The following is a 13,118-nucleotide window of genomic DNA, read 5'->3' as shown; positions in this document are numbered from 1 at the left end:
TATTCAAGGAAAAAATACCAAAAAAAAAAAAAAAAAAAATGAAAATTAGAACAAACATGAAAGATGAAAAAATGAAATGAAAAAAAAAACAGAAAAATTAGAAGAACAAGAAAAAATACAAAAAAATGGAACAACAATGAATGATTCAAAGAATGCAAACGAAAAAAACGAGATGAAATGAAAAAAAAGTAACAGAAAAATAAGAAAAGGAAAAAATACCAACAGATAAGAAAATTGGAACAGAAATGAAAGTTGAAAAAAAAATATAAGTAAATGAAAAAAAATCAGACGAAATAAGAAATACAGAAAAGCAATAAAAAAAATACAAACAAGAAAAATGGAATAACAATGAAAGATACAAAAAATACAAACGAAGTAAACAAGTTGAAATGAAAAAAAAAAACAAAACAGAAAAATAAGAACGAGAAAAAATACAGAGAAATAAGAAAGTTGGAACAAAAATGAAAGATGAAAAAAATATAAATGAAAGGAAATCAGATGAAATAAGAAAAGAAAGAAAAACGAGAAAAAAATACAAACAAGAAAAATGGAACAACAATGGATGATACAAAAAATGTAAATGAAAAAAATGAGATTGAGAAAAAAGTACAAAGAAATAAGTAACAAAATTGGAACAAAAATGAAAATAATATAAATGAAAGGAAATCAAATGTAATAGGAAAAATAATACAAACAAGAGAAATGGAACAACAATGAAAGATACAAAAAGTGTAAATGAAAAAAAATGAGATGAAATGAAGAGCTCTATTCCAAAGTGGGTTAAGTCATTTTTTCCTCCAAAAAATGCATTTAAAGTTTTTGGTGCTGAAATTTGTTCTGTTTCCAAAGGTCGGTGCCCTTTCCTTTCTTTGGACATAGAACTATTACTTGTAGAAAAATTTACTTTGAAAAATCGATGACTTAACCCACTTTGGAATAGAGCTCTTCAAATGGAAAAAAAACGAAAAAAATAAGAACGAGAAAAAAATACAAAGAAAGAAAATGAATAACACAAATATTTCAGTCAAATTCATTTTTCACAACTAACATGTAGATGTTGAGCACAATAGTTGTGATGTAATCAGCTGATTAATGGTGCAGTGGAGTCTTGCTAGCCATTTATTTGTGTTTTAAAAAACAACGGAAATACAAGAAAACGCTTTCCCGAGCTCCATCGTTTCCAAACTTCATTCCAGTCATGAGAAAAACAGTCAATTGAATGTGGGGAGCGAGAGATTGATTCCAATTTTCGAGCTCAGTGCGAAATTTTGGGTCGCGTCCAAGTTTTCAAATCCATGTTCTGAATTTATGGAGGAAGGGGGAAAAACTCCACCGAGTGGCTAAAAATGAAAAATGACTGCAATTTCCAAGCTCAGTGCGAAATTTTATACCATTTTGATCTACCATGTTCAAGTTTTCAAATCCATGTTCAAACATAGTCTTTTAAGAGGAGGGGAGAGGGTGGAGATTGAATGAAAAATTTTGAAGCAGAAATATTCCCACGCAACGAATATGAGATTCATTCTGATTTCGTACTCATAAATCCTCAGTATCGACGTGTAATGTGCAAAGTTTGTTTAATATCATCGTTATATTTAGTTTGAGGGGCAAAACTCCACGGGGGGGGGTGTCAGAATTGAAAATGATTGCAATTTTTGAGTTCAGCGCGAAATTTTATAACATTTTGATGGGTCGCATCGATATTATCGAATAGACAATGCATTATTTAATTCGGGGGCGGGGGAGTGGTAACAAGCCTATTAGTGCTCATAAAATCGCGTTGTGATCGTATTTTTTCGCCGTTTTTGCGCAGTTGGGCTTCAAATAGCTCCGTCTAACAAACGCCCAAGAATCGTTCGGTCCCCAGCCATATCGTGGACATGAGAGCCATTTTACCATCAAAAATGGCCAAAAATGCATAAAAATCGCATTCAAAGTGCCATAGAATGCAGTTGTGCAGGGTTTCACGGGAAAAAATGACATATTTGGCATCGGGAGAAGTCCCCCAACACAACCCCGTCGAGTTTTTTCGGTCCCAACCAATCCCATGTCCCCAAAATCACCTTTTTGAGGGTCCACCCCCTCGTTGTGCGGGGTAAAAATTTCAAAATTGCACTTTTCTGAATGGGGCAGGTAGTACTTTCATCTTGGCAGCGCATTTTTTTGGTCCCCGAGAAAAAAATACAAAATCAACTTCTAGAGCACTTTTTCGTGTATGGATTATAGTCTATAAGTAATTATTTTCATTATTAAAAAAGTGAATCGCAAGAATTGAAAAGTCTGTTTCCTTCAGGCGTGAGCAGGGATCGCGGAGCGGAGCGGAGGTGGAGGCTCAGAGGCCCCCGGAGGGTACCCTTTTTTTGCCTTGCTCCGGGAGCAGGAGCCGGAGCAAGAGGTACTTGAAATTTTTCTACTGGAGCGGGAGGTGGAGGCGGAGGCACTTACAAAAAAAACCGGAGCCAGAGCTGGAGCCGAAGGTATTTTTTTTCAAATAGCCGGAGGGGAAGGCTCAAAACCCCCCCTCCTTGACCTCCGGAGGTGGAGCTGGAGGGCAGGAGCTCCACGGAGGGTACCCTTTTTTGGGCCTTGCTCCGGGAGCCGGAGCCGGAGCAAGAGGTACTTGAAATTTTTCAAGTGGAGCAGGAGGTGGAGGTGGAGGTACTCATGAAAAATCTCCGGAGCTGGAGCCGGAGCCGGAGGTATTTTTTTTTTAAATTTGGGGGCCGGAGCTGGAGGTGGAGGCACTGTACCCCCCCCCCTCCGCGATCCCTGGCGCCGCACATAGTACCTAGGTTAGGTACGGAGTTCCATAATTTTCTAGTAGGATAGTAGCTAATTAAATTATAATATAAACTGCCTACTCACATATGTATTTTACAGTTTATTTGCACTTTTTTTTTAGGTTGCTCATTCTGCTTTACGTCATTGTAGCCCTAATTATCCTGATCTTGATGTATTTATTTGATGATTTGTTTCAATTAGGTACTTTAGCATATTTTAATCAGTTGGTCATGCGTTTTTTTTTTTTTTTTTTGAAGAACATCTGTACATTATGTATGCCCATGTAACATGAAGTATTGTGATTACCTAATATTATAATTTTATTAATTAATAAAATATTTACTCACTCGAGTTGTTAACATGAAAAAAATCACCACATGATTTTGAAAAAAAGCACAACGCGATTTAAAAAAAAAAGCACCACGCAAATTCAAAAATGAAACGAGATTTCAAAAAAAAGCACAACGCGAATTTGAAAAAAAAGCACAACACCATTTCAAAAAAAATTCACAACACAAATTTGAAAAAAAGCACTACACATTTTTGAAAAAAAGCACAACGCAATTCCGAATACACTATGCTTTTCTGAAAGCTCCAGTGCACAACGTGATATATCTTGAAAGCATAATGCGACTCCAAAAGCACTGAGAGAACCTCTTGGGAGCACAGCAAAATCACGAATGACAGGTGGGATTTGATTCAGAAAAGGTAACCTGCTTTCATTGTCTAGGTACTGAACATGTGTAAATGAAACACCTGCAGGTGTTTAAAATAATAACCAAATTTGAAATGTTGAAATTGAACAATGGGAAAGATAATAGTGATGCAAAATATCGATATTTTTCAACTATCGGTATTGAAAAACTATCGTAACCAAACTATCGGTATTATATCGATAGTATCGATAGTTTGGTAAACGACGTAAACGTTAAAAACACGTGAAATTGCACAGTAATGGGTAGGATAATTGTTAATTAACACTTGGGAGCGTCATTATGATGTAACAAAGCAATAAAATTGGTGTTTTCATCTGTATTTTGAAATAATTCCACATTTCAAAAATAATCTCTCAATTTTTTTGTTGAAATATGAAATGAACGCGCACTTTTTGAGAAAATAGACAATTTTTGACGAAAAAAAAAAACGATATCGATATATCGCCTTCAACTATCGGTATTATCGATAGTCCTAAAAAAATCAAACTATCGGTAGTATCGTCGATAGTATCGATAGTACTGACATCACTAAAAGATAACACTGTAGATAAGAATATTTTACAACCCCAGTGGTGTTACATTTTAAAACTGATGTCAGCTTCGCTTTGATAAATATAACACCACATGGGGTCGGCTTCGCTTCTGATAAAATATTTTCCATTGTTCAATTTTGAAAAATAAATTTGAAAATTAAACAATAGAAAAGATTTTAGAACCCCTGTGGTGTTACATAAATTTCGAAAATTTATCAGACGTCGGCTTTGCTTTTGTCGGCTTTGCTTTTGATATTGGCCCTTTTCCCCTTTGTATTCTTTTTTCGGTACAAATTTTCGTAATTAATTGCCATTACTCAAGAAGCTAATTGAGTATTTGCAATTATAATTACGGCGTTCCATGCCTCACGTTAGACCACATCTACGTACAAAAATTTCAAAAAAATCGGCCCATCCATCTAATTGTTAGAGAACATTTGTTCCGAAGAATTTTTCCACTTTCAGAATGAAACCAATAGTGTGCTACGCACACTAAAAAATTTGAATCCTAAATTTCTGGTTATTCTATGAAAAAGAAATTATTGTTTTTCCAAAGAGACTTTTATTGGTTCTATTAATAACATTGACCGAAAATCAACATACAGTTGAATATTGAGAAATACACGTCAAACAGTGGCGTAGCCAGGATTTTCTCAAGGAGGGGGCAAAGCCAGATTTTTAGGCATGAAAAATCGAAATGAGGGGTAATTTTCTGGAAATCTATTAAAGTTTTTAGAAAAAATGGGTCCAAACAACGAAAAAACGTCCATTTTTGCATATTTTCTTTCAAATTTTTGCTCGCAAGGGGGGGGCCATGGCCCCCTTCGCCCCCCTTGTCTACGCCACTGACGTCAAACGTTTATGTTATTTCGCTACCAAAGGTAGGTAATTATAGCCTAATTGTTTGCGTAAGAAGTTAACATTTTCCGGTTTTCGCATTTCAAAATATGGAGGTTAATTACTGTAAGTTTTCATTTACGAGTAGGTACCCACCTAGTTCGTTGTTTTCACGATGTGGATTACATACTTACTTGAAATTCTCAGCTCAATTACCTACTTGTTTAGTTAAATTTTTAAAAATTTCGTGAGCTGGTGAGATTTATTGTATGGTTATAGACGCTACATTTATTTGATAAAATATTTTGTTTCGGGTTAACTTATTGAATTTTTTTCAAAGCAATCGATTAGAATGTGTGATGTACGGAATTTTTATGCCAATAAAACCCTATTCGTTACCGGAGGAACTGGTTACATGGGACAAATGTTGCTTTCGAAATTGTTGTGGTAAGTACTGAAATTATTATTTTCACGTATGCATCTATTTTTACGATTTTAATGATTCAATATGTTCGGGCAATTTAAATCTATTCGAGTTCTTTGTACCCGCACAGCAATAAAGAAGGTTGATTGTTTTTCAAGTTGAAAGTTTTGTTAGATACCCCAGATCAATTCGATAGGTGTCACAATTGATTTAAAGGATCGGCATTCAGTGTGATTTGGAAAATTATGATGGATTATTGTTGGGTGTACCTCCAATGAAAATTTCGAGCGGAATTTCCGCCTCCCCCCCTTGGACAGTTGCCAAAAATTTAAAATCTTAATCTAAAATTTTTAAAAAGTGTCTAGATGGGGGTAATTTGACCCGTAGAAACCGAATTCAGGATTCGTGTTTTTATTTCACCATTATTTTGTCAGAAAACTAAGGGTTTAAAACTTTTAGAGATGAACTTTTGAAAAATTTGCAAACATGAGTTGCATTAAAATCGATCTGGAGGTGAAAGGAAGCGTCCAAAAAATTTCTTGGTAGCAAAGTTGTAGAGAATCAAATTTCCAATCGACGTAATGTCGTTATTTTTTTTCTAGGATACTTAGTTTTTGATTTTTTTTACAAAAAACTAAAATTTTCGAAAAATTTGCCAACTGAGCTTCGTAAAAATTGATCTGGAGGTGAAAGGAAGCGTCCAAAAAAAAAAATTATGAAAACAAAGTTGTAGAGAATTAAATTTCCGATCGACATAAAGTCGTTAGTTTTTTTCTAGGATGATAAGTTTTTGATTTTTTAAAGAAAAACTAAAACTCTTGGAAATTAACTTTTGAACATTTTTTCATAAAAATCAAGTCACAAAAATTGATCTGGAGGCGAAAGGAAGAGTCCAAAAATAAATTTGATGATATCAAAGCTGTAGAGAATTAAATTTCGAATCGACATGATGTCGTTAGTTTTTTTCTAGGATGCTTAGTTTTTGATTAAAAAAAAAAAAAACTAAAACGTGAAAAAACAGGATACTGACTTTTGGGACACTCTGTATAAATAGATCTGGCCAGAAGAATCCACAGATCCAATTGGATCTGGTCAACTCAAGGCTCAAGGTTTTGAATGTATTAGATCTATTTATAGACCTGATCAGATGCTGTCAAGGAGACTCAATTGAATCCGATCCGATCGGATTTGAATATTTTTGATCAGATCAGCACATTTGCCAGATTCAATTTGATCTCGTCATATAGGTTCAGCATCAATAATTTTAACTAGGAAAAAGTAGAAACAAAAAAACAAATTGAATTGAAATAAAACGAAAATCAAATTTAATTTAACAAAAAATTGAATTGAATTGAAAATGAATTTCGTTAAATGGGTACCTACCAGCTACCGGCCTACCTAAATAAATAACATTAACCAAAAATAAGAGTAAATTAAAATGAAAATATCGAATACTTATGCAAAGTATACCTACAGCTCAAATGCTATTATTTTTACAGCTCGTGTCAGGAATTACGCTGCATCTATGTATTAATTCGAGAAAAGAACGAAAAGATTAGCACAAGTCAAAGAGTGGAAAACATCATTAATGATCCGGTATTGTTTTTAATAATCAAGTCCTCCTAATTTTAAATATCTTGGTACTTACCTATTTATTAAGTAAGGGTATTCTCAAGCTTTTTGAAGCTTCAAATAAATCATTATAGTTGGTAAGTTTACTTAGGGTAAACTTTGAACAATGAAACCATAAGATACCCTTGAATTACACTATACCATAACATTACGTATGATTCTCATCAGATCTTTGAACATGCCAAAGAATTACACTCCGATTTGGACACCAAAATCAGACCAATAAAAGGAGACTGCACGGAGGAAGATTTAGGTATTTCCCAAACAGATCGAGAAATCATAGAAAAAGAAGTAGAAATCATATTTCATACAGCTGCCACCGTCAAATTCAATGCTCCCTTAAGAGAAGCAACTTACATTAATATCAGAACCTTGAATGTTTTATTAGACATGGCGAAAAATATGAAAAACTTGAAGGTAGGTACATCGTGAACTTCATCATGCAAGATGAATCAGGTTCGAGCATAATTATGAACATTTTTTAAAATAATTTTAGGCTTTCGTGCACGTTTCAACTGCATTTTCTCCGATAATCAGGACGAAAATCATAGAAGAAAAATTTTACGACCCCCTTTTCAAAGCTGACAAATTTCTAACATTGGTGGAATGCATTGACGATTCAGTTTTGGATGAACTTACGCCGATGTAAGCCTTACAAGCCATGAGTATCTATATTGTTTTATGACAAATTTTAACAATGCCATTTTCATTTTTTAAAACATTTTTGGCCATTGAGTTTATAAATTTCATTTTTATTTATTTTTAAAATTTTTTTCAAGAACCAAGTTCATATTATTTTGAGTATAGGAGATGAAAAATAATTTAATTCGGGGTCAATTGTGTATTAAGATTGATTTTAGCAACAATAATTTTAAAAAAATCATTTTTCTGGATGATCCCTCAGATTAATAAAACCTTTTCCAAATACCTACGTGTTTACGAAATCAATCGCCGAAGATTTATGTCGAGAAAAAGGCTCCGGAATACCTTTATGCATTTTCAGACCAGCAGGAAGTAAGCCATAGAATCGAGTAATCACCACCTCTTTCAACATTAAATAAAACAAAAACCTACATAACCTTGTTGTTTCCCTGCACAGTTATATCCTGTTTCAAAGAACCTCTTCCAGGATGGATAAATAATGCCTATGGTAGTGTCGGATACTATTATGGTATTGCAATTGGCGTCTTAAAAGTAGCATATACAAGAGTACACTCAAATGCACCTGTCGTTCCTGGAGATTTTACTATAAATGCGTGCATCCTCTCAGCATATCACGTAAATAAATCTTGGTAGGTACTGATGCCTACTTTATTTTTTAAAATAATTTTGCTTTTCAATTTTTCACGATCGTGAGATTTTTTTCTTCATAGGGAGAATCGACCGAACGATGGATCGAATTTCAATATACCTATAATAAATTATAGCAATTGTTTCACCAAGTTTGCACTTACTTGGAAAAGCTTTTTGGACAGAGTTAAGAAAGGCGTGAAAAAATATCCTTTTTACAGTATGGTAAGTTGTTTGCGTTTCGAGCTAAAATTGTAGAAGAACACTTACGTAGGTACATTAAAAAAAAAAATAATTCTTATTTCCTTCATCTATACATACTTCAAGGTTGCATTGCCCAGTGTTGTACTTATCAGTAATTCAATTCTTTATCGATTAGTAACATTCATCTACTGGATCCCAGCAATCATCCTCGACTCACTTCTAATGATTTTTTGCAAAAAGCCTAGGTAAATATTGGGGACACTGAATCAATTTAAAAAACAAGTTTTTTCATCCACCTACCGCCTAGTATAGTATTTATCTGCGGTTGAAACAGTTCAAGAAAATATTTTATTAACGCATTAATTTTTCAGATTTAGAAAATTGTATCACAGAGTATTAGAGTTCGTCGATCTACTGGCACCATTTAGCTTGGGAGAATGGACCATAAAAATTGGTAACATCAATCAAATACATTCGAGGTTATCTGAAAAAGACAAGGAAATATTTTACTGCGATTTGGACGAGCTGAATATAGAGGAATACTTTGAAATTTTTATTCTGGGGATGCGTCGATATTTGGCCAAAGAGAATGATGACACTTTGCAGAAAGCTTTTAGAAAACGTCGAAGGTGAGGCATCATTATTAAATGTTGGAAAACATAGGCTATTGAAAATGCCTTTTAGAATGTTGAATGGTTCAAAAATTGAAAATCTCACTTTGAAACTAAAAATATTCGTCCATATTTTTACGTTGAAACTCATCTATTCTGTATTAGGCTTATTGGTTAGGAACTTGTTTAGTTTTCAAAAACTTGCCAAAAATTGGGAAATCGAGTACATCTTTTTTTTTTTTTTTTTAAATTCAACTTTTAAAGGATTTGGCGCCAAAACTCAAGTGACTTCTTTATAGGAAATTCTGTGATAGCTTATTAACTTGAAAATATTTTTTCAGATTTATAATTTTGAATTACGTTCTCGCTACTGTCGTAATCGTGATATTTGTGAGCGTATTGATGAGATTATTTTAGTTTTGTTCCGATGAAATATATTCGTACTTATCTATGTAATTGAATCAATGTGAATAAACCATAATGCTGGAGAAGAGCTGTTGATACAGTCACTGCGTAAGTTACTTGTTTATCGTCGTAACACGAAAAAAAGTCATGTTCATATTTACCTGCAGAAAATTTTGTGATTTTTTTTTAAAAATCAGATTATTATGTACCTATTCATTTTTTTATTTAAATAATTTCTTTTTTGAAATATTTAGGTTTCGAGATGGGACTCTTGACGGAGGGGGAGCACCCCCACCCCCAATTTTGGGTGAAACTTTCAAAAGAAAATCTGGGGCATGTGATATATCGACTTGTATGTTTTCGGCGATGCTGAACACGAATATGACGTCAGATTTTTGATAGGACCCGTCCACGGCCCCCAGCACCTCTCCAAAGGGGGTGACCCCCCCCAAATGGTTACATTCGTGTGACACATGCAATAGTATGTTTTCGATATCGCTGAACACGAATATTGCCTTAGTTTTTCGAATCAACTTCACCCATGGCCACCAGAACCTCCCCCAATAGGTAAAAGTCAAAAAAAATTGTTGGGAGCCGTGGATGGGGTCCAATCACAAATCTGACGTCATATTCGTGTTCAGCGTCACAAAAAACATACTATTCCATGTGTCACACGAACAAAACGCTTTTTTGAACTTTAACCCCCTTTGGGGAGGTGCTGGGGGCTGTGGATAGGGTCCAATCAAAAATCTAACGTCATATTCGTGTTCAGCATCGCCGAAAACATACAATTCGATATATCACATGCCCCAGATTTCCTTTTGAAAGTTTCACCCAAAATTTGGGGTGGGGGTGCTCCCCCTCCTTCGAGAGTCCCATCTCGAAACCTAAATATTTCGAAAAAGTATCAAAATGTACATCTATGAAAGTTTTTTCAAAATTTTAAATGGTAGCTTCCACTTACAGCGCCATTTTGAAATTTGAACTTTCGAATTGAAAGTTCAACTTTCAACTTTTGAAAATTTCAAAATACTTAAAAAGTTCAAAATTCAATGCCCTTTCGAACTGTGAAATCAGTTTTGACCAAAGTATCATAGTTTTGGAGGAATGGGCTGCTGAAGTTGAGTACCTCGAGACAATGTGAAAATAATGGAAGCCTCCCCACCCGCCCCCTGAGGGGGCTGGGACCAAACTGATTGCGGCTTTCTTACTTACTGGTTGGGTAGATATTGTAAAAAAAATTGAGCGAAATCGAAAGACATGACTATAGACACTGGACCTGCGGGAAGACATCCAACTAGTGGCCATATTGGCTGAATTACGTGTGTCATGCCAATTTATCCCGCTGGGTGCTTTTGGCTGCGCTGTACTTCAATTTTGCAGGCAACAGGGAAAAGGGAGGGTTGTGTAGTCCGCGAGGTACTCCTGACTGCGCGCGCAGCCAGGAGTTCCTTCCAGACTACACAACCCTCCCTTTTCCCCGTTGCCTGCAAACTGACGTATAGTGCAGGCAAAATCACCCAGCGGGAGAAATTGGCATGACACAAGATTTTACTTTCGTCCCTTTTCCCCGTTGCCTGCAGTTGGATGTCTTACCCGGTGGGCACAGGTACAGTATCTATAGACATGACTTTCAAAATCACCTTTTTTTGGTTGAGTTGACATGGAATGACCCATAGGCAAAATGCCCTTTGTAGAGGGTATCCGAGGACCACAATTACTCGCCATAGCAGGGAACTTTATGCCCTTTGGTCGGAGGCAGCACTGCCTAGCACCGCGCTCTGGATGGATAGTTCCACCAGGGCTGACAACGACCGACACCGACGGCTAGGTCCACCTCACAGTTTTCTGATGGTCGCTTTAGGTAGCAGAAGTTATAACTTATAAGTTCATTGTTGTTCTTATACAAAGTTGTAATCGAGTATTGTGCAATATGTAGCGGTAGAAATGACCACTTTTTCCACTATAGGGGGTAGAAAATGAAAATTTCCTCGTAAGTACAAGGTACTCGTGACGTCATACGCATTCGATTTTATGGTATTCGTGACGTCAGGTGATGGAAATATTCACGATTCATCATCCCTTCCGCGATTCCACCACCTATTTATTACGACCAATAAGACCTACGCGACGCGCGCCGTTATGTCCCTACTTCTACGTAATAATATCCGTCATCCCTGCTACTTTTACGTTGAACTTTCGCCTTTATAAGTTCATGCACGGGCACTTTTTCTTCAGTTGTTAGTTCCTTCAAACTACCTTGCTAGCTGATTAGTTGTTGTACGCATTCCTCCTCACGCTTTCGACTTCTTGCTGCCCAGTGGAATACCTCGGTGACCAAGACTTCGAAATACGAATTTATGACGCGGATACGCTTTCTATGGACCCATGGAACTTATCCATCCGTTATGGACCGACATGCTGAGTCACGCCTTACGCGTTCTTATATCTCCACAGTACCGTGGGATATAAGTCATAAAGGATCATAAATGAGGAACCGTGGAATGTAACTAGCACTCGGGCATTGGGGTTATAACGCTCGTCAGAAGACACTGCACTCCATAGAACACAATGTCCTCAACCACGACCTCGAGGGATTCGGGGGTTGCATATGAGCTTTTCGGTTTTGGGCTCAATATGCAACTAAAAACGTTGAAAGCCTGCCACCACAACTACGCATTCGATTTATTACGTTTTCTACTAGAAGTTTATAATTATCATTTAATTATAGAAGTCTCATTCATGTATACGATTTGAGCAACCTGTGATATTACGTGTTACGAAACCAATACATGAATTTATTATTTTGGCTGATTGAGATGTCATAATTTCCTTCGTACGCTTTAATCCTGAGAAGTTCTACCATCAGGGCTTCCTACCTGAACTACTCATCAACTTATAACGTTTTCTACTTATTTATGACTTCGCGCTTCACGATATCAAGTTCCCCGTTAAAATCGTGTATTTAATCCGGTTCACGAGGCTCCTTAGGAAAGAGTCAGAGGACATAATGTTGGTGGATAATTGCACTTATGCGAAGAAATGCAATTATTTCGAGAACACCAAAAGTAATTTGTGCATTTTACGACTACAACCATAGGCAACCAGAGAAAATGCGCCTAATGCACACATAATTACTTTCTCCCCCTACAAATAAACCTCTGAAAGGAATATTGTGTTGCCTTTTTTACTGTTAGTTAGTGGTGAATCCTTGTCTAGGTATATACTAGGAAGGGTGGATGTGAGCTTACTCCAACCCATTTTTGGAAGAGTGAGTCAAAGTCAGTGTTTACCACTACACCTTAACCTCGGATTTCGATTAAACTCACTGTGTATGTTTGGTACCCCCAAAAAATAATTTTGGGCCCATAGCCCGCTCCCCACCCCACCACCCCTTTGGCAAGGGGGCCAAAAAACGCGTTCTTCAAGAGAAAAATTCTGCATCTGCGCGTGTTTGAGATAAATTTATTCTGTAAACCAATATAGTTAGAGGATACATGGGGGTACCTCCCTGAATATTTTCAGAATTTTTCATCGCATGGGGGGGAGAAGGGGGTACAAATGAAAACTTTAAATCGGCATTACTCCGGAACAAAAAAACATACCAAAACGATTTTTTCGTCGAATATGTATCTTTAAGTCTACTTTCTATAGAAATTGGGTGCATGTCCACGCCCCCCACCCC

At 36.1% G+C, this 13,118-nt stretch overlaps 1 protein-coding gene across 1 annotated transcript; it reads left to right on the top strand.

Moving 5' to 3' along the window:
- The first annotated feature begins 4,994 nt into the window (after positions 1 to 4,994).
- LOC135844003 (fatty acyl-CoA reductase wat-like) lies at positions 4,995 to 9,519 on the top strand. The gene is made up of 10 exons (XM_065362073.1): positions 4,995 to 5,314; positions 6,791 to 6,887; positions 7,092 to 7,340; positions 7,420 to 7,568; positions 7,828 to 7,937; positions 8,023 to 8,215; positions 8,297 to 8,438; positions 8,541 to 8,662; positions 8,789 to 9,046; positions 9,370 to 9,519. The coding sequence occupies exons 1-10, from the start codon at positions 5,220 to 5,222 to the stop codon at positions 9,443 to 9,445; spliced, it is 1,491 nt and encodes a 496-aa protein (XP_065218145.1). The 5' UTR covers positions 4,995 to 5,219; the 3' UTR covers positions 9,446 to 9,519.
- The last annotated feature ends 3,599 nt before the right edge of the window (positions 9,520 to 13,118 follow it).

The sequence above is a fragment of the Planococcus citri genome, chromosome 4 (genome assembly GCF_950023065.1).
Source record: "Planococcus citri chromosome 4, ihPlaCitr1.1, whole genome shotgun sequence".
NCBI lineage: Eukaryota > Metazoa > Arthropoda > Insecta > Hemiptera > Pseudococcidae > Planococcus > Planococcus citri.
This window is presented reverse-complemented; position numbering and strand designations above follow the sequence as displayed.